The sequence below is a fragment of the Lepidochelys kempii genome, chromosome 18 (assembly GCF_965140265.1).
Source record: "Lepidochelys kempii isolate rLepKem1 chromosome 18, rLepKem1.hap2, whole genome shotgun sequence".
Classification (NCBI taxonomy): Eukaryota; Metazoa; Chordata; order Testudines; family Cheloniidae; genus Lepidochelys; species Lepidochelys kempii.
Window position 1 is genome coordinate 13,593,704 of NC_133273.1, and position 21,861 is coordinate 13,615,564.

The 21,861-nt window shown below is 50.6% G+C and overlaps 1 protein-coding gene across 3 annotated transcripts in view; it reads left to right on the top strand.

Moving 5' to 3' along the window:
* Window positions 1-2,810: 2,810 nt before the first annotated feature.
* The window catches only part of CASZ1 (castor zinc finger 1), a 131,115-nt gene continuing 112,064 nt past the window's right edge, over window positions 2,811-21,861 (top strand). For all 3 annotated transcript variants that reach the window (XM_073316925.1, XM_073316928.1, XM_073316930.1), the window contains exon 1: window positions 2,811-2,979. In XM_073316925.1, the coding sequence (XP_073173026.1) occupies window positions 2,931-2,979 (49 nt within the window). In that variant the 5' untranslated portion in view covers window positions 2,811-2,930. The remainder of the gene's footprint in view (window positions 2,980-21,861) is intronic.

A 21,861-nucleotide genomic window follows, 5' to 3' on the forward strand; every position in this document is an offset into this window, starting at 1 on the left:
CTCTCAGTCTTAGGGTATCCAGTCCACACCACCTCCCTGTGTGGCCACACCCACTTCCTGGCCAGTAAATAGAGTGTGTGGTGCACTCCCTCCTTCAGGACTTGAGCCTGGTGTCTGATTTTGTGCCAGCGGAAGCCAGGGTGGCTAGAGCCCAGCAAGACGATTCAAACCCTCTTTGGGTCACACTGGTGCTTCCCCCCCCCCCCGCCCCTTGGTGTTGTCTTAAGGGGTTTTACACATGCAGATTTAGGGCCTGCCCTGATGGCACCCGCAGGGTCCCTGAGCTAAGGAATAGCACCAGCCTTGTTGGTAGTAGCTTGGAAATTCATTGGCTATTCCTAAGCACTGCCTGAGAGACCTGCTCTGCCAGAATCCACATGGCCCAATACAGGACATTTAAAAAAAAAAAAAAAAAAGCTCACAACCTTGTTCAAAATACCTATTTAATCAGGTAAATAATCTGTTCGTTTGTTTTAAAGAAAGAGACGTATGTGTGTGTTTACCCAACACGCCTCTGAGAACCTCCCTAACATTCTTTTCTACTTAAAAATAAAAGCAACAAGAAATGAGGAAATTCAGGGAACAAAAACCATAACCCTGTTGGGCCCAAACATACCCCTGGTGTAATGGCACTGACTTCCTGAGGCCTGTGCTAGCAGTGGGATTGGCCCAGTGTGTTTAAATAATGTTAAAGCTTGTGACATAAACCAGTAAAACACCCACCAAGTCAGAGTGAACACTACTGCTCTGGCCTGAGTTTGTTTTGTACTGCGCGCACACACCCATGTTACACTTGTGTACACACACACACACACATATGTTACGCTGTGTGTGCACACATCCCTTATTACACTTGTGTACCCACCCATCCCACATTACATTCCTGTACACCCCCCATATTACACTTGTGTACATGCCACCTTCCTGTATTTTGCTCATCTACACGCACCCACCCCATATTACACTCATGTACATACACACCATATTACAATCATACACACACATACACTAGTGCACACTCTCTGCCTTGCCCAATACACAGTCATTCTCTCCCACACAACATTGTCACTACACACTCAGACTTCTCCGCACACAACACAGACTGTAACACAACCATTTGCTCTCTCTCACACAAATACACCTATTCATTCCCACATGCAGATATTCTCTCTCTCACACTAGCACACACTCACAGACACTCTACCTTGCACACAGCACACCCCTTCAGACTCATTCACTCCAGCCTTTCTCTCTCTAAAGCTGCAGGGATTCCTGTGACCAAATCAGTCTGGGGGAGCTGCTTGGTTCCATTGGCTCTTTATTCAGTTCAAGCTTCTCCAGGATAATATTGCTGCCCTGTTGGTGCAAAGACTCAGAACCTTTCTAGGTGACTCTTTTGGGAAGGGGATGTGGCAGCTCACCTGGGATTATTTTTATTATTTGTATTGCCGTAGCACCTAGGAGCCCCAGTCAGAGCCCAGGACCCCATTGTGCTCAATCTGGAGTCAGCAGGTCAGATCCTGATCTCAGCTGTGCCAGTGTAACACCATCCGATGGGGTTACTCCAGATTTACACCCATGTAACTGAGCTCAGAGTGTGGCCCAATAGGTACCAATTCTGGGGCGAGAGGGGACCATGTGCAGCCTTGAGGGGGCCAGTGCCGTGGAAGCATTGATCCACTGATGCCTGCCATCTGTGTGAAGCAAACCAGAGTGCAACACAAATGCAAAGGCACATTTCTGCATAATTTTTTCCTCCTCACTGGTGGGTTTTGTTCTTATTGAGAGAAACAATAAGTAACAATAAAAGCCGGAACTCCTCGCCCCCTGTTCCCCCATCCTAGGGAAGGAGGGAAGAAAAATACCCAACTCCTTTCCACCCCAAAAGCCCCCCCCCCCCAAGCGATTGCATCTTACGTTCTCCTCTGCCGAGCGATCCCTACATTAAATACTAAACAACCAACCATTAGTTCATGTTTGCTTAGCGCTTTGAAGGGCCTGGGCTGTACTCGCCTCTCATCTGCACCCACGGACTGACTTCAGACTAGGGGATGGATTCTGATCTCCTTTACACTGACATGAATCTGGAGTAATTTAAAGCGTTCCCTCAAGCTGCACCAGGTCTGATGTTGGCCCTTTGGAGTGGGTGTAATCCAGTGCAGAATTTGACCCAGGTCAGATCCTGATCCCAGCGTAAATCCAGAGTTAACTCCAGTCAAGTCAGTCGCTATTGCTAGTATCAACCCAACTTTTATTTAACATAATCTCGCCAACTGGGTGCATCCCCCTGGCACAGCACTTTGCCCAGTTAAATCAGTACATGGGGTGGGGGAGAGAGACACTGAACCTTAAATCTCTATCCCTCAAGCCCATGCCACTGAGCTCCCTGGCTGCTGGTGTTTGGTTCCTGCAAGGGCTCCCGTTCACCAGCCTCGTGTGTCTTTTCTTTTCTTTTCTTTTCTTTTCTTTCTTTTTTCTTTGGGCCCCGAGTCCCGCCTCTCCGCCCGGGGAGCCAAAGGTTTGGGAAAGCAGCGAGCCAATAAGGCCAGCCCCTAGCAAGCAGCCCTGATAGGGTAACGCTGCTTGGCTGGGCTTTTTTTCAGAACTGCTCAGCTCGCTGGCTGGGAGCTGGTTCCCTCAGCATCTTCCCTGGGAGGCAGTGAGCAGAGGCTGGGGAAGGCACTCTGATCTTTCACCTGCCCTCTAGCCAGTAGGGAAGGCCAGGCTGGGGGGTGTGGCCAAGCTCTGTCCTGCCAATCACCTTCACTTTTGACAACCAGCCTTCTCCTCCCCCGCATCACCCCCCCCACCAGTGAACTCTGCTGCCAAAGTGTTCTTGGGGAGGACCGTCAAAAGCAATGACATCAGTATTTTAAACCAACTTGTTATTCGGGGAGCAATCAGTTGCAATTAGGTATTAATTAAGTATTATGAAAGTTGATTATTTGAGTGAATTCGGCTTTCGTCTCTCCGACTATGGTAAGTACAGCACAATTGTTCTTTTCCTGTCCCTTGTTCTTTCAGTTTGCACACACACAAAAAGCCCCTTCTGTCCGTGTCTCTTCTTTTCCCTCCCCTTTCCCTTTCATTCTTTCATTTGTTCTTTCTCGCCCGGTGCCGCTCTCTTTTTTATTTTTCTTTTCTTTTCCTCCCTCTGCCCGTGTCTCTTCTCTTGCTCTCTTTCCTGCGGGTGCGACCGATGGGGCTGGTTCGTCTATAAATAGTTTCTCTTTTAGTTTAATAAACTACCCAGCACAGCTGATCAGCTTTGGGTGGCCTTAGAGAGAGAGAGAGAGGGAGAGAGAGCGATTTTAATTTCTGTCTGTCTTTTTCCTGTTTGGTGGGGAGAAGAAGAAACTTTTTTATGTTCCCAAAGCCGGTGCTGGGAAAGTGGAGGGTGCCAGGGGCGTGTGTGTATGGAGGGGTGACGTCATTCTGATGGGGGAGGGGTATCATTTTTGGGGGGTGGGGGTGTTCCCCCCGCTGGAGCTTTAGATGTTGTGTGGAAGCTTGTGAGAGTTTTGGGGGAGCAGCTCAGAATCAGGGTGCCTGACCCCCAGGTATAGCTCAAGGTAGGGACTCTCAGACTCTTTCACTTTTCTTTCAGTTGTTTTACGGAAGTTGCTTCCCCCCCCCCCCCCCCCAACCCAGCCTCTCTCTCTAACCAGATGAAGTAAGGGGGTGGGGGGAACTGGCTTCAAGAGGATCTCTTCCTTCTGGTTGATTTCAGATCCAGATCTGTTTGGGAAGCTGTCACTGAGAGAGACCCTGGGTTGAGAGAGGGGAGGAGGGACCGATAAATGGGATAGAGAGAGAACGATGGGGGGGGGGGGGAGTTTGTGGGGATTTTGAAATGATTCTGCATTTTATATATATATAAATATATAAGTCATGTGGGTTGTTTTTTCTTTAATTGTCTTACCCCCTTCTAAGCTCTGGTAAAGGTTGGTAAAGGTTGCTTGTCAGGTTCCTGTGCTGTCTAAATGAAAAGGAATTCAATTTATTTGGGACACGGTAGTGTCAGATGAAGAGGATGCTTATTACATTTAATGAGTATTTTTTTTTCACTTGGGCACATCTGGGATGGGTTTGTTTTTGTCCTTTCCATGCGAGGTGTGTAGGCTCTGGGAGGAGGGATGGCAGGCCCCCTCCTTGCTGGTTTTGGTTTCAGATTACGGGGCCCAGTATCGGGACTGGATGCGATTTTGATAGTAGATTTTGTGGTCCAGTCTCTGGTTTTAGTTCTGGTGTTGGTCCGGCAGGGTGTGATGGGCTCTCTTGGCCTATTGTCAGGCTGGGGCACAGGTTGGGATTGAGAGACACTATCTGGGTGGGGTGAGGTTTCATGGCCCAGTATCAGGCTGGGATGTGATTTCAGCATAGGATTTGGTGGCAGGCAGGGTGTGTTGTGTTGTCAGGCCTGGGATAGGCTTTGGGCTTGGATTTCACAGCCTTTTCCGGAGGTTCAGAGCAGGCAAGTTTGGAGTTTGTCAGGAATTCCTCAGGCCCCATTTCCCGCTATATGGGGTTCCAACACCTCCTCTTTTTTGACCCAGTCCTAGTGGGAAAGTGAAACACTGTCCCTCTCAATGATTTAACTCCCCTCTCCCCTTGTTAAAAACTAAATGACAGCAGTGGGCCAAACCAGCTTGCACTGGCGATCCTGTCACTATTTGGATAATTATTGTAGTATATTTTTACAAGGGATAAGATAGTAATAAACTGGTTAATGATTGACTGGCCTGAACTTTGAACTCTGCTATTTTGCTTTAAAAGAATAAGGTGTTTTGTTGTTGTTTTTTTAAATGATACCAGGAATCAAAAAGAGCAGGAAGGACTCGCACACCTTGGTTTGAGATCTCAGTTGGCCCAGGCCTGGGCATGTGCTGTTGCCTCTCTTTAGTAGACCAAGGAGCTGGGAGGCTGAGTGGGCAGGGGCAGTGTTAAGGATGTGGTGAATTTAAGGAGTGTGGATAATTTTAAAGAGAAATAAACAATGATTTCTGCCCCCCTCCGCCCCAATCCCCATCTCCAGGAACTGTGGCAGCTCCTAGATTGGGGTTTGAATTGTAGCTGAGCCAGGTGTTTTCAGCCATGGTTGGCCTGGTTTCAGGACCTCTCTCCATTTAAACTCCTCTTCCTGGAGAGGTAATGCCTCCTGCTGGCTAGAGCTGTACCGTCAGCCAATCAATGTCAAACGCTCCCTCACATGCAGAGTCAACCAGCTTCACCAGTAACCAACGCCGGGCCTCCTCCTCCCTGTCCCATCCTCATAGCAATGGAAACTTCCCTCTGGCCTGCACCGTTGGGATGTAGGAGATGGGACAATGTAGCCCCTCCTCAGTCACGCAAGTGTAACGCATGCATGGGCTTCCCTGCCATACTTGCAGGTAACATAGACCTTCCACGCTCTGGTACGGGAGCTCAGAGTGCTGATAAGCTATGGAAATCAGGATCTGGGAGATCTGTTTAGGTCAGCATTACAATCTGCGTGTGGGTGAATCCATCCACTGTGATCACGGGGTAAAGACCTGCCCCATGATCACCACCTCTAACCATTACCTTCTTGAGAGCTGGTTTACCTCCCTCGGTCATCGTGACTTGAATTCTCTCCAGTCCCTTAAGCCTTGCGTCCCCAGGGCAGTACCTGAATGGCATTTCATGAGAGAGAGAGGGAAGTCAATGGGGACCCAATGTGTAAAGTCTGGAGGCCTGGTCCTGCTAAGGCAGGGGTTCTCAAACTGGGGGTCGGGACCCCTGAGGGGGTCACAAGGTTATTACATGGAGGATCGCTAGCTGTCAGCCTCCACCCCAGGCCCCGCTTCACCTCCAGCATTTATAATAGTGTTAAATATATACAATATGTTTTTAATGTATAAGGGGGGTTGCACTCAGTGGCTTGCTATGTGAAAGGGGTCACCAGTATAAAAGTTTGAGAACCACTGCTCTAAGGGCTTTGTACACTGAGTTGATACACGTATGGGACCTCTAGGATCAGAAACTTCCACAGAAGTTAAAAGTGGGAAAGATCTCCCAGGCCAACTGATCCACCTGGGGCCAGGGTAGGATTGTTCCCTACATGGGATTGTCTAGGAGTATGCTTCTAAATAACCTGAGCAACTGGGCTCCCATCACTTTCCCTGGGACTCTTTCATCATCTGATCAACCTCAGTCCGAGGAACTGCACTCAGACTGGGGACAAGGAGCCTAGATACCCGGGGGGGAGTGGGGGGCAATTAATACTGAGATAGTTGGATGCACCCAATTTTCCACTGAGGGATAGTTTTGTACTTTCATTGTGTTAAAATGCTGTTTTCAAATAAACCTGGAAATATCCCCTGGGGTGGGGACACCACCCTTGTTATTGGATTTTAGACAATACTTAGAACAAAAAAAGTAGGGTATGTATGTACATGCAATGTACTGTATCCTTCCACTGTAAAAAAAAATAGTGCCTACTTCACTGATAGAGAAACCAGTGTGGAAGTGGGTGTGATCAATACAGATACTCAAGCTGGGAGGGAGCAAGCATTTATTATGTAATTTTTGAACCTTTAGTTTCTCTTTGTATGGTTCCCTGAGCTGTTTGCCCTTCTCCCCTGTCTGCTGTCCACCAATATGGGAAATGCCGTACACATGGGGAACTTTTCTGCAGTTTCTTTTGGTTTTGACTGAATGGGTAGAATTCTACAACAGGGCTCTCATACTCTAGTCAGCTCTCAGCAGCCTTACCGATAAACTCTCACAGATTTTTCCATAATAGCTGGGCTACCCTTGTGTCTTGGGCCTACTTTTGACTCACTTTCTACCATCAAAAAGTAAATCTGGGCTGTGGAATGGCTGCCTGTTGAGGTTTCACACTCAAAAGTTGACAGAAAGTGTCTGGAAAATATCAAGCTGGTGCAGATAGCATGGCTTGGGACTTTGGAGAGAGGGTCACTGTCTTTCCCCTCTTCTCTCCCACCTCCACCCCTTTTGCCTCTTTTCGTCCACAGGGATATTTTGTCGTCTCTATTTTTTTAGGGTGGTGGGTTTCGAACCAGGAGTCAGTTCACAGGAGTGCCATCATCAAAAAGGCCCAGACTGCTGGTTGGCCAACCAGAAGGTGGTTTGGGACAATCCATGTCCTGAGCTGTACTTTGCTAGCCAGAGAGGGGGCACAGGAGATTTTATTTGGGGAGGGATGGGACAGAACCCACACCCCAAAGTCCCACATGGTACTGTCCCCCTCGGTTTAACGCGGACTGGATCAGTTTGGACGTCTTCAGCAATAAAAAATGCCAATGTCGTCCTAATTCACCAGGCCCCGAGATGACAGCAAATTTACATTTTTTAATTAAACTAGCAGCCAGTTTTTATGAGAGGGGGCTGGGTTATGCAAATCAAATGGTTGTGTACGAAAGATTAGGAGAGTTTGGGAATAAATTCCACAAATGCTAATAAAAAGAAAGAGAGAGAGAGAATGAGAGAGGGACATTGTTCCATTAGCCCCTTTTAGACTGATTTCCCTGGAGAGAAAGGGATGTGGGAATGGGGGGAGAAGGCTTTCAGAGACAGGTAAAATCCATTTTGAGGATTGAAAGCCCCCTTCGGTCCAGGACCCCACTGCTCCCTGTTTCTTTTTCCAGAGCAGCATGGCACATTGGGGGGGAGGGCACCAGAGACAGGAGAAGGAACTTATTAGCTTCTAATTCTGACTGTACAAGTTAGAAACACGAACTGGGAGCCATAGAGCTGCCAGAAACATCTGTCTTGGGTGACTGCAGCCAGGCCAGATGCACGAGGGGGCACTCTGCGGGCGGAGGATGGGGTGACACTGTATAGCGCGAGGCCCAGTCAGGTAAGGGAGTGGACCCTGGATGGGCAAAGGGCAGGGCCAGATGGAAGGGGAGAATGAGACAATACTGGATGGGCCATATGAGGACCAAGCTGAGTAGGGAAACTGGGGGCTAGATGGGTACAGGGCTGGGCTAAGGAACTATGCAGACGAACAGGAACATACACTTGCTCCACATTGGATGGGTACAGGGCTGGGCCAGCATGCTGCATGGGTACAGGGATGGGCCAGACAGGTGCAGAGCTGGGCCTACATGCTGGATGGGTGCAGGGTAGGGCGGGCGTGCCTGATGGCTGCAGGGCTGGGCCAGCATGCTGGAAGGGTAAAGGGCTGGGCCAGATGGGTGTGGATTTGGATTGGTTGGTACAGTGGGTGCTGGATGGGTATGAATATATTGTTCCCTCCCACAAAATCCAAACCCTCTCTTCCTCCCTCCTTTGGGCTTATTGGTGCTGAGTCCATAAATGAGACCCTCACAGCTCCCTCAGTCTCTGCAGCATCCCACTGGACCAGCATTACCCTTCCACCTGTTTCTCAGGAGACTCCCTTTCCACCTGGACACACAGGTACTGGAAGTATCCCTGTCCTTTGGCCCATGGGGAGAGTAGCTGACAGAGCAGCAGCAGCGGGATCTGGTGGGGTCCTTCCTCTGCCAGATGCTTCCCTGACAGCCCCATTGAAAAGTAAACGTGCAGTTCACCTGGTTTCAACATGTCCCTCTTTAAAGTTCCTGAAGTCCTTTCCTAGGTACCATTGAGGTTTCCCATCCTCATCTTCTGGCTGCATTGGAGGTTCCCTGGTGATTTGGGGGCTGGGGTCCTAGCTCAGGTGCCAGGTACAGAGCAGAGCAGCTGTCAGCCGCTGAAAAACACAAACTTAAAAGTTCCTGAGGTGGGAAAGTGTTTGGAGCTTCCAGTCCTGGGGCAGTTTCAGGCTCAGAAGGAAAGCTGAGCACCACGTACAGTCTGGAAGGGCAGAGAGGATGAAAACGGGACAGAGGAAAGACATGGGAAGCATTGGGTGCAATTCACCTGCTGGCCTAAGTGCCCACAGCACCTCTGAGCAGTCATTGGCCCAGTGTGGAATTTGGATCCCCTATCCCCAGTTTTGGGTGTGAAATTATGATTTACTCATGCCCCCCTGTGAATTGTGAGAGGGGTTGTTTCAGCAAAGCCTCTTGTGAAATGAAGTAAAAAGTAAAGACCTGCACAGTTGTGTCTGGGGGCAAGTGGAACCCACAGATTTGCACATACCCCCAGCCGTGCTGCACACATACACACCTGCTCCAGACACACCTATACATTCTTGTATGCACACACCCAGCTGCGCTGCACATGCACCTCTTCTGGACACAATCCTCCACACTCTTTTACACACACACCTAGCCATGCTGTACACATACACACACACATCTGCTCTGGACACATTCTACACACTCTGCACGCAGCCATGCTGTACACATACACACACACCCATGCTCTGGACACACTCCCTCTTACATGCTATTGTACACTCACACGTACTGTGCTGAGCCCTCTCTTCGCTGATTCTGTTTCTGGAGAGGTTGGTGTCTCGGTGTTTTAGTTTGTGTGTGTTTGTGAGAATGGGGCTGGCATCAAAGCCCTGGACCCTGAAGGTGTCTCTTTACCCATAGGACAGGCCCAGCATGGCCTGTACAATGTGAGGTTCCTCTGCACTCTGCCATCTGGGCCAGTGTGTCTCAAGTCTGGCCTGATGAATAGGAGGAGCTCGGCCTTCTTGGCACATTCGCTCCTTGGCCTCTGCTGAGGTTGCTACCAGTGGAGACGGTAGTAGTGCTGGTGGCTTTTGTGATGTAGCTCCTGAGCTGCCCTGAGACTAGACACTACTGAAGCTACCAAGGAGGGGTCTGTGTAGGAGCCCTAGTCCTGGTCTTCGTCAGGACCACAAGGGTCTGCATGACATGTGAGTGTCTGGGGTGCAGCATATATGTGAGCACGGGCTGGGGGAGAGATCTTTAAAGCGCCCAGGTGCCTGGCCTGTTAAATACTTCCCCACTTCAGTTTACTTGTTCCAGTCAGCCCCTTTCTAAAGAAAGCAGGTAATCTTCCAGCCGAGGGGAGACTGGGGATCATTCAGCACAGCTGGCCCTGGAGGAGATTCAGAGCTAAGGAGCCCTGCACCCCCTTCCACCTCATCTCTGCTGCCAGCCAGTCTCATCTGCAGAGCATCAAGCACACACCGGGGTGGAGTGTCAAACTGCATGGAACAGGAGGAGGATGCGGGCAGGGAGGGGATGCGCATGCGATGGGGACCATCTTGCTGACTGCCAGAGCTGAGGCCAAAGGGCTGCTGGAATTAAGGGTCTCAGGAATGAAGTCTGAGTATGGCAGAGGGCCCTTTCCCCTGTGTTATTTTGGATCCCTTCTCTTGGCTGGGGGAGGCTGAGTAATTGCATTAGTAATTGCAGAGGAGACAGCCATATGTGACCGTGTAAACTGAGGAGGGAGAGAGACCTAGTGGTTAAGGTCTGGGGCTCAGGAGACCTGGGTTCTATTCCTGGCTTGGGCCCATCACTTCCCTTCTTTCTGTGCGCCAGTTTCCCTGTCGATAATATGGGGATAACAACACGCCACTGTGCAGCCCCAAGCCAGGGCTGGGTACTTCAGCAATGGGAATAAATGAATTAGGGCTATGGCCTGTCCATGGGCAGAGTGTAGGGCTAGGGCCAGGAATTGCTGCTTCACCCAGGCAGAGTGGATTTTACTTCTGCACCCCATCCGCACAATCCTCCTGCCTTCTTGGGTCCTCTCTGGGCTCCCTCTGTCCTGTTCCTGTTCCTTAGCATTCATGGCTTCAGCAGAAGGGTCTTTGGAAGGCCTGTGAGATCCTGGGACGAAAGGGGCAAAGTTCCAGCAGGCTGTTACTGTTGTGAATGGTGTCACTGTACCTGTTAGTAAATGGAGGTGATTCCTGGGACAGCAGCCCCCTGGCCTGGGATTCCCTGGAGAACAGCTGCCAGTGGCATAGGCAGGGCCGAGGGAAAACTAGGAAGTGGAATGTACAGCAGCTTCCCAACCTGGGAAACCATCAAAAGCCAGGCAGCTCCACTAGTCCTCATCTGGTATTTCCAGAAAAACCTGGCATCCTAGGGCGGAATTTATGATGGAAAAATAAAATAATAATAATAATAAAAAAGTCCTGATCCCTTTGAGGCCTGAGTCATAAATGCATCTTCTCATTAAAGCAGCTCCACCTCTCCACAAGGCGTTTGCCAGTGCAGTGCCTGTGCACATCCACGGGTTGGACTGTCTTACCTGTGGGAGCTCTCCTCTTCCCCTCCGGGAGTCCCTGAGCATCAGAGCTCCTCTCTCTTGCGGTCCTGCCAGTCCCCCTTTCTCTACTGAGAGCAGTCCTGGCTTCTCCATATCCCACGCCACCACCCTCTCTCAGGCCTCTTTTCTTTGGGCTGCCATTTTGTGGGCACATGCATGGTGGTTTGGTCACCCACTACCCCGGTTCTGCTGTGTAATTCTGTGGGTACATGCCCAGCTTTTCTAGAATTTCCCCCTCTCCCCCCGCCTGCTGTGTAATTCCTTGAGCACATGCCTGGCTCCCCCATCTCCTCAGGGTTGCCAACTGTCTAATCCCACAAAACCAAACACCTTAGCCCCACCCCTTCCCTGAGCCCACGACCCCTTCCCCGTGGCCTGGCCCTGCCCCCCGCTCACTACGTTTTCCCTTCCTTGGCTCGCTCTCCCCCACCCTCACTCACTTTCACTGGGCTGGGGCAGGGGCTTGGGGTGTGGGAGGGGGTGAGGGCTCTGCGATGGGGCCAGAAATGGGTTCAGGGTGTGGGAGGGGGCTCCGGTCTGGGGCAGGGGGTTGGGGTGCGGAAGAGGGTGAGGGCTCCAGCTGGGGGTGCAGGCTCTGGGGTGGGGCTGGGGATGAGGGGTTCAGGGTGCGGGAGGGGGCTGCGGGTTGAGGCAGGGGATTGGGGTACGGGGGGGGGGTCCAGCCTGGGGGGTGGGTATGGGAGGGGGCTCTGGGCTGGGTCAGGGTTTGGGGTGCAGGGGGTGAGGGCTCCATCTGGGGGTGCTGGCTCGTGTGGGGCTGGGGGTGAGGGGGTTGGGTTCAGGAGGGGGCTCCGGGTTTGGAGGGACTCAGGCCTGGGCAGGATGTTGAGGCACAGTGTTGGGGCACAGGATTACCTACAGTGGCTCCCCGTCAGCGGTGCAGCGTGGGGGCTAAGGCAGGCTTCCTGCCTGTCCTGACACCGCGGACCGCACTGCGCCCCGGGAGCGGCCGGCAGATTTGGCTCCTAGGTGGAGGTGCAGCAGGCAGTTCTGCACCACGCTACCCTTGCATGTAGGCACTGCCCCCCCAGCTCCCATTGTCCACAGTTCCTGGCCAATGGGAGTGCGGAGTCAGTGCTTGGGGAGGGGCAGCGCACGCAGCCCTGTGGTCCCACCGCCTAGGAGCTGGACCTGCTGGCTGCTTCCTGGATGCAGCGCGGTGCCAACCCAGGTAGGGACTAGCCTGCCTTAGCTCCATAGCACTGCTGACTGGACTTTTAACAGCCCGGTCGGCGGTGCTGACTGGAGCTACCAGGGTCCCTTTTCGACTGGAAGTTCTGGTAAAAAAATAGACACCTGGTCACCCTACTCCTTCTTCCTGCCGGATGATTCAGTGGGGGTTCAGGGCATCTTGTAGTTGTTTGACGCTCCCCTTCCCATGCTCGTTTCAAAGTGGCACCCTGCACAGCAGGCAGAGGAGGAAGGAAGCCGCTCCTGGAATAATTACTGTGTCTGTGTGTCCTGAAGGTGAGAGCAGCTGTTCGTGGGGAGCAACCAGGGTAGAAGGGAGTTGTGGGGCGTGGAGAGGGGCTGGTTTGTTCTTTCAGTTGAATATTTTGTAATGGAAACACTGTCGGGCTGGATCCTTTCCGATCGCTTTGTGGAACTCAGCAAGCTTCCGGGGAGTTCCCAGGGCTCAAGGGTCCAGGCCCCTCCAGAGCAGGAATAACACTGCTTTGCTCTCGCTTGCTGGCTGCCACTCTGTACCTCTCCTTCCTTCCTTCTTCTTTCCTGCCCTTCTAACTTGCCTCTGTTCAGATGAGCAAACTCCTCCCAGTTAGAGAACTTTGAGTTCTGTGACTTTCCCACCTAACTACTGAAATGCCACTCAAATTGATACAAAGAGGCGGGCCCGTCAAACTTTTCCTTTCTGTAAACCATGTGCCTGTTTAAGAGAAGTCACCAGCCCAAACACCCCAAGCAATTGTCTCCTCATCTCCACTGCTGCAAGCTTGCGAGTGTCTGATGATGTTATTTCTGTCACTGTGAGTCTGTTCTCTGCAGCCTCTTGGCTCCTGGGAGCTCCAGGTCTGGGACAGGTAGGGGCGGGATGTAGATTTTGGCAGGATCCCAGCCTCTTTGGAGGACGGTTTGTGACATCACTTGTTTGCTTTTTGTTTGCTTTGTTTTATTTCAAGAACATTTTGTGTTGAAAAATTTGCAGCCTCTGAGCTGGTGATTGGTGGCGGGAGCTCAGAACCAGATCTAGCTTCCTACGCTCCAGCTGAGGAAAGGGGAGGGATGGTGGGGGCAATAGAAACTCCTGTCTACTCCTAGCCCTTCTGGGGTGGACTAATGCTGGCCTGTGGGGGCGGTGACACTTTGGGGGAATGTTCTGGTTAGGCCTGGAAGCCAGCATGTGGTTGCGGGGGAGCCTTGGTTGGATTTTCTGTAACCTGCTAAATGTTGCTAGGCTGAGCGAGCTGAGTCCCTTGTGCTGGGAAGGTCTGTTGGGAATGACTTTAAGATATCCCTGGCTTGTTGGGGTTAGGGGTTGGGTCATACTTTGAACTGCTGCTATGACTAGGGTGACCAGATAGCAAGTGTAAAAAATTGGGACAGGAGGTGGGGGGTAATAGGTGCCTATATAAGAAAAAGCCCCCAAAATCAGGGCAGTCCCTATAAAATCGGGACATCTGATCACCCTAGGTATGATTGAGGCTAGGTCTAGGTCTGTAGGACTGAGTGGGGGAAGGGGCAAAAATGGGGCCACCTCTCCCCACAGTACTCTCTAGGCCTAGAACTGTGCAGAGGAGACACCTGTTTGGGGGCACTCGGACTGCTGTGGCCTTGGGGAAAGAGCCTGCAGGTTGCAGCCAGCCAGAGAGTGAGGCTGCCACAGCAGTGTGGGAGACATTTCAGCAGGGACCATGGGATGCTGCTGATGGTATCAGTATTTCCCATGGTTCTGATGGCTGTTCCCTGAGTGGCGCTGATCGGCTGTGGGCTCCAACCTGCTCCCACTCCCTCCCTCATGACCTCTTCACCTCAGCCCCACCTGCCCCTCACACTCGCCCTCTTCCCCCTGCCCTAGCCCCTCTTCCTCCCTGCCTTCCTTTGCTGTTTAGCGGATCCCCCCCACAGACCTCACCAAACACCATGGCACTAGCACGGCAATGGCAGCTGTTATGGTGTTCCCTCTGCGTGTGTCTTGCCCCTGCCTCGCCCCGCGGTTGTCTTGTCAGTTAGACTGTGCACTCCTTCGGGCAGGGGCTGTCTCTTACTCTGCCTGTGTGGCACCCAGCCCAGTTGTCTCTGATCTCAGCCAGGCCACAGCTTACTCTGCTGCCTGTGATAAACATAAATAATAATAATAATGGGGTTCAGGTCAGGACAGTGGTCATTGGTTTGGTGCTTTTTAAATTCTGAGAATATTTATTAGTTCTCCATTTTGTGGTGGCTCCCCAATGTGCTAGGCCATGTTCAGCCATATATAGGAGGCTACAGCTCCTGCGCTGAAGTGCTGGACGTGTACCCTCCATCCAGGGGTCAGGTAACTCGTAGAGTGGGGTCTAGGGCTTCACTGTTACACCCTGGTGATTTGCAGAAAGCCCCCAGGGAGATTCCTCTACCCTGTTAACTGTTGGGCCAAGATCTCCTGAGAAGATTGTCTGCTCCTAGTAAACCACACCTCCGTCAGGGTCAAGGTGACCTGGGCGACAGACTAGGACAGGGAGCTAGAAACAAGTCGAGTTCAGGCAGAGTAACTTTGCACAGAGAGAAGGATGCATGGGTGGGCAGGTGGTATTTGGCAGGCAGCTGGCATAGAATGTCCCTGATATATGTCCGAGGCTATGGCTTTGCCCCCTGCCACCTTCCTAGCATGGCTGCAGTCTGAGTGTCAGAGTCTGGGACCTGAAATCTTGTGGTCATGGCTTTATTTGTGCCCACAGAAGCTGTGGCTGACAGCCCAGATTGAAGACCAGTAACAGCCGGGAGGAAGAGGAGGTGGAAGGGGAGGAAGGGTCTAGGAAAGGATCTGCACACAAGCCTATTTCAGGGCTGGAGCTGGAGGAGGATCGATGACAGGAAAGCAGGTTCCTTTCCCAGCCATGTTCCTAGTTCATTGATGTCCAAGATTAGTGTCTGTGGCTTTGTTTGGACTTATGTGGAAAATGTTCCACTCTCTGCAGCCACTGGTCAGCTTCACCAGTAGGAGCGACACTGTGGGGGCAAGGCCTAAGGGAACCAAAAACAAGAGGCCATCAGAATCTCTGAATCTCTGGTCTCTGAATCCTGTGGGGAGATTAACATGGCGATGATGGCAGAGACTGAGGGCAAGGTGCAGGTGTAGGTCTTTTAAGGCCTTGTTCTGAACTGACCCAGACCTGGGCTTTGTTTACATTCACACCAGTCACTTCCTCTGCCGCAGGACCTGCCCAGTCCCCACTGTCTGCTCTCTTCCCAGTGAGGACATGGCCCCTCAAACCTGAGAGGTGTACAACCCCATCCTCCAGGGACAGGCAGTCCCACCCTCTAAGGCAGGAGCTCTCTAAGTCCCGTGTCCCCTGCAAGAGCAGTGTCTCTGCCTGCCAGCCCCCCGCAGCCCAGCCCTGTGTTCCCCTGGGCTGGCGCTGCATACACCGCTGGGCTCTGTGAACACAGAGTTTGTTTTGCCAGGGTGACCTGTTTAATCATCTCATTTTCTGGTGGCCGTTTATTCCTCGTTTCCACGGTTACAGCCCCATTAAGGGGAGAAGCAATAAGGCAGCGAGTCAAACAGGTAATAAAAACATTAAAGCCATGTGCGCGACTGGGTGGGGGCGAGCAGGAGCGCAATGAGACGAAACGGGCCACACCGGGGAGACAGCAGGGTGTGGAGAGCCTGCACTCAGGGCAAGCAGCACCCCAGCCAACTCCCAGCCTCAGGAAAGATCTGGCCAGGAAAAAAATACTACAGTATTCTACAACACTAACCCAAACCACTGCAGCCTAGAGCAGCGTTATTGCAGTACTGCAAGTGGCTGGGAGCGTTTCAGGGCAGAATACTGTTACTACAGTACTCTGTACTCTGAGTGGTTGGGAGCAAGTCAGATCAGAGTACTGTTCCCACAGTGCCGCAAGTGGCAGAGAGGACTCCAGATCAGAGTACTGTTCCTACAATGCTGTTCGTGGCTGAGCATTCCAGCTTAGAGCAGTTTTACTGCAGTACTGAGTGACTGAGATCACTGCAGATCAGAGTACTAATACTACAGTACTGTGAATGGCTGGTAACATTACAATTTATAATTTGATTACAGTGCGGTTAGTATAGTACCTATGGACCCAAACATTAAGTATTGCAATAGTGCTGCTGCAGTAATACCAAACACCCAAGATATTTCTGGTTTTCAGTAGTGATATTATAGCACTGTTGATGGCCCCAGTGAGTGCAACTTACAATAGTATTAGTACAGTGCAGTTCCTGCAGTAATATCAGTAGCCCAGAGCACTACAACTTGCAATAATGTCATTAATACTCTAGTAATGTATTTACTACAGTACTGCTAATGGCCTCAGTCGGCATAGTTTGGAGTGTTCCTGTAGTGGTTTGGACCATTCCTAGATAGAGCACTAGTACTTGTTTAAAGAACACTGCAACCTCAAGGAGAAGGTCAGACTCCATGGAAACAGCCAACGGAGCCCTGTTCCCCCTGCCCCATTGAGGCAATCAGGCTGCCAATCATACACCCATGAGTCTGAGTAACAGACAGACTTTAGATCATGGCTATTGAGGTAGTGATGGCTGAAAATCCAAGGGAAGCTGTGGAGTTTAGGCAGCATGGCTGGGAATGGTCTTCCTCCCTAGGCAGTATGATGGAGGGAACCTGTGGCTGACTTCTCCACCATGATCTGGAGCAGGGAAGCAGCACCCTCAGACAGCGCTAGAATGAGGGAAGGGCAAGGGCCTTCATCCCTCTGAAAGAAAGAGTGGGGGGACTTTCAGCACCAATCAAACTGTCCTGGGAGTAGCAGCCATGGACAGTTCATGTCTTAGAGGCAGTGTTTCTTATGCTTACTGGGAAGATCAGGGCTTTTGTTAACTGGCCTGTCTGTGTTAATGACCAAACAGTAGTGCCTCCCCCTTGGGAGATGGTAGGCTGGATCTGATCTCTGATTTGCTGGTGTCAATCCAAATAACTCCATTGGCTTGGTAGTTAGTCCAGATTTACATCTGTGTAAGTGGGATGAGTCTGGCCACATGGATCCCCTATAGACAGGAGCCATGGCCCAGCTGACGTGTATGAATTTAAAATCACTACCAATACCCCCCATACATATGAAAAATGAATGGGAGTCTAAGCTCATGCCAACAGATGATCCCATTTCAAAGTACATAGGCCCTGTTGTTACTGTTCCTTCTCTCCATCCTTTCCTGTTGTATGTTTTACTGGGGGTAGGGAGGCCAAGGTGGGGTTATGGTGTGAGATGAAGAGGAGATAGCTAATGAATGGGCCGCTGCTGACATCCACCTCTCCCATCAGTGACAGGTGCTCGTTTTAATTGTTAGATGGAAATGATACCAGTGAGAAATTATTAAAAAAACTTTGTTGGACAATGTGAGTATTGGGACTGGGGTTCCCAAAAGCAGCACACAGCACTGGCCAAACATTGATCCCATTGAAGTCAACCTGGAGTTTATCAAACTCACAGTATCTTCTGGGAACAACAGAAGCCGAGTACTCAGTAAAATCGTACTGGGCCCTGAAATCTGTGGGAATGAGACAGGAGCTCAGTGAAATTGTGTTCTAATCCCCCATCTGGCCAAGAAGGTTCAGACTATAGAACCATATCATAGTGTGACAATAAAGCTAGAGATGGGAATGGTCCATGAGGTCATCTAGGGCCATTTCCTGCTCCCTTTATTTGTGTGAATAGCCTAGTCTCCTTTAGTAGACTTACTTGCATAAGTCGGGTGTACAGGATTTGAATTCCTTAGTCTGTTCCCAGGTCAGTGCAGGATTGCTCCATACAGTATATTCCCCATTGCCTTGTTCAGTTCATTTATGAGCAATGGTCTTGCTGTAGATTATGAGACATCTTGGAGAGCTGAGAGCTCCCCTGCTCAGTGGGGAGCTTCCCTGCTCAGTGGGGAGCTCCCCTGCTCAGTGGGGGTGTAAGTCACCCCGTGTAGAGGGACAGCCCAGAAGACCCATGCACACAGGGACTCTAAGGGTCCTTGGCCTTTGCACAGGGAATGAATTTCATCCTGTGTGTGAAGAAGTTAAACGTAATCATCTTCCAGAATCAGGGTGTGCAGCTGTAATGGCAGAATGAAAATGTTCAGAAAAACAAACAGGCAAGGGGGGGGACACCTCGGGGAAAATAACTAACTCTGGGCATGTTTCCTTTGCCAGCTGTCTCTGCTGAATTATTTTACTCTGCTGCCCGCCCTGCCTCGCCCTGCTAGAGTTTGTCTATTTCTGATCTTGTTTTGGGTTTTATAGTTTCTTTTCTCCCGACTTTATCAGAAAGCATATTTGTGGTGAGCGCCTGTGAAAGGACCCAGGCTGCTAAGTAAATATTCAACGTGCAAACGAGCAGTGTGACCTTGAGAGAAGGGGAGAGAGGGAGGGAGGGAAGCAGAGAGAAATTGGTAAAAAGCTGGAAAAGAAAAAGAATGGGGAGAAGGAAAAAAAAAAACCCAAAGATCTGGCTGGATTGGACAAAGTGACATAAAAAGCCAAAATGTTGGCCTTGATTACTAAAAGTGGGAACTGGACATCTAGCACAAGGTGTTTTAAAGGGGCCTGATTCTCAGGGAGTGGTGAGCACCCGCTCTCTGGAAATCAGGCCTCGTGGGGCACTAAAAATCAGTCGTCACTGTGAATAATCTTGGCCCACAGTCACAAAGGGTGAAATTCACCCTTGTGTAAATTCACCATTGTGCAAAATCATAAAGACTGCGCGCCATTCCAGACTCCGAGAAGGGTGTAAGTGGAACCTAGGCCTTGTGCTGGCTCCTCTGCACATGGATGAATTTCACCTGCTGTGAAATCCTCCTGTTGAGTTTCCTCCCACCTTCTCCAGCTTAAAGGGTCCCACCAATGCCCATTTCTAACACTGTACATGGTGGCCATTGCTCATGTGTATGTTTTTGCTGGTGCACCTGTTGTGCTCAGAGAAGAAAATTCAGCCCAAATTGATTGGGGAGTTATTTTACACTTTTGGGGTTGAATTTAGTACTTGGGAAAGGTGCCAGATGAACAGCTGTGGAGAGCGAAGGCCTCTGTCCACTGAACCGAGACAGCACAGGCAGCAGCAGTGCAGGCACCCCCAGCACTCTCGTGTGCCCCCGCACTGTTCCAGACAAGTCTTGGCCTCCCTGCTGAGACAGCCAGTGACGCCACCTGTGACGGCTACCTGTGGTGATGGTGGAGAGATGTGGATGTTTCTCTCCCGGGTACTAGACTGAGACCCAGCAAACCCGTTGCGAGGAGGCTACCAAAGAGCAGTCAGGTGAGACAGAGTTATGATCACTCCAGAAGTTGGGCCAAAGCTGCAAAGTTCAAATCCTCCGTGGAGTTTGGGTTCCCAGAGTTGTGGGGGTGTTTGGCTCTGGGGTTTTGGTTTGGGGTCCATTTCTAGTTATAGCTGATCTGGGCTGGAATTGGAGGTTGTGTTATGTGAACAGGTGTATATGTGTGTTGGGTTGTTGCCATTTTATTTTGTCTCTGTATTAATTTCCTCTGATTAATGTCTGAGAGCGAGAAAAATGGTGAGGAAGGGACCAGATGAGTCTCTAGAATCTGCACATGGATTTTAGGCAACGGTTCTTGTGGCCTTGATACACTGATGGCAACTGTGAACAGGAGCCCGTAGATTCCTGCAGCTGCACCCACCAAAGCGTTTCTGCCCATTAGTTAAGTCACCAAAGGGACCCAGTGGAACCAGGAGAGCAAGTGCTGTGGGAGCTCTACAACTTCTGAGCAGAGGTTTTGCCAGGTTCCAAGGGAGATTCTTCCAAGACCCTTTGTACTGGATTGTTTCTGCTAGTTTGAGGCACCTCATTTTTCATTTGACCATATTTTAAACAAATCTCTATGTGTGTTCGGGATCCATTTTTGGTTTGTCATTTAAAATTTGTCCCCGGCCTCCCTAAGTGCTGCAGTTTGACTCCTCTTCATTTCCAAGCAGGAGAACAGAACTTTCTGGTTGGTTTTTGCACAAGCTCCTTATTCTTACTCAGACCCTTCCAGACTTATTTCTCCCCTTACCTGATCATTGTTTTTTGGCGGGGAGGGTTCCTGTGATGCAGAGATAGAGGTCAAACTATTGGGAGCTCTGGGAATTCAAACTGCAGAGTCTAAGTTGAGCCCTGTGCCTTGTTTGAATGATATTGATCAAAATTCATCTGTCAGAAAAATAGTTATTTGTCTAGAGATGCTCAAGGAGGCCAGGTTCAGAGCTGGGATAGGGCTTGCCTAGGGCTAGGGTTTCAGGCTGAATCAGGGCAAGAGCATGGGTGTGACAATGCCATATTTTGTGAAGTGTTCTCTTGAGGTTTCAGTCTTGCGAGAACAGTTGATCTGTGGTGGGTTTAGATCTAAGTTGGAACTCAAACCACAGGGGTAGAGTTGGCTTCAGGGATTCAGATCCGAACCATTCTCAAAGCATGGACTTCTTTGGGTTGGTGATTTCAGATTCGGCCCTTTGATAGAGAGAAACGGAGACTGATGGATGCAATGGCAGGGTAGCTTGTTAGACTGAGAACCTGCAGTCAGGAGCTGGCCTAGAGGAGTTCATATTCTAACCAACCAATCCCAACCTGGCACAGACACAGTCTCAGGTGCTGCCATTTTTCCATGACCCTTGCGACCCCACCAGCAAGGCCGTGATACAGGTGGACATGCTGCATTTCTGACAGAACAAGTAGAGGGAGCTGCATTGGTGCCCTTAGTAATCCTACCTCAGCCGTAAGCACAGACCACTCAGCGAGGAGCTAAGCCGTGAAGACTCCATTGTCAGTGAGTGGTTTGGGGTGGCCAGCAGCTGCAGCCGTCACTGCTGTGAATTAACTGTCCAGTGAACTCATTAGCCAGTGCGTATCCCTGGGCAAGGACGGGTGATTCTTTCTAGGGAATGAGCAAGAGGATAAGACCATTGTGGCCTGGCTGGGAAGCTGCACTTAGCCAATACCTTGTGTTACTATGTGAAAAGATGTCAGAAGGAACCTAGATTGTCATCCTGGATCAGATCAATCCAGTTGATGCCTGGCAGGAAGGTGAAAACCACCCATTAATGCACCTGGCTCAGCTATGAAACTATGGAAGTGGTGAAGCAGGAGGAGTTAAAAAAATAAATGGGCAAAAACTTTGAAACCCCTGTTCCTATGTAAATCTTCGCCACCCCCCTAAAGGAGCTCAGTCTGGGACACTCCTGCCAGCTAGCCTTACCCCTGGGAGGATTTTAGTGCATCACCGTAAGACACTTCTTGGCTGCACTCAGGCTCCTTCAGTACTGTTTGTTGTGTTCTGTGTGATTTTGGGGGGCAGGGTTGTAAATCTCTTCTGGAAAGCCCAGAAATTTAGGAACAGTTTATCCCAGTTACATGGGAGAACTTTATGGGGGAGGATCTATGCTGGCCACCCTTTAACTGGAGAGTAGAAAGGCGGGGCAGCTTGTCTTGTGATAACTTCAGAATCATTTCCGCGGTGATGCCATGCGATGGCATGGACGGAACGTTTGTGGCTGGACGGGATGTTAAGG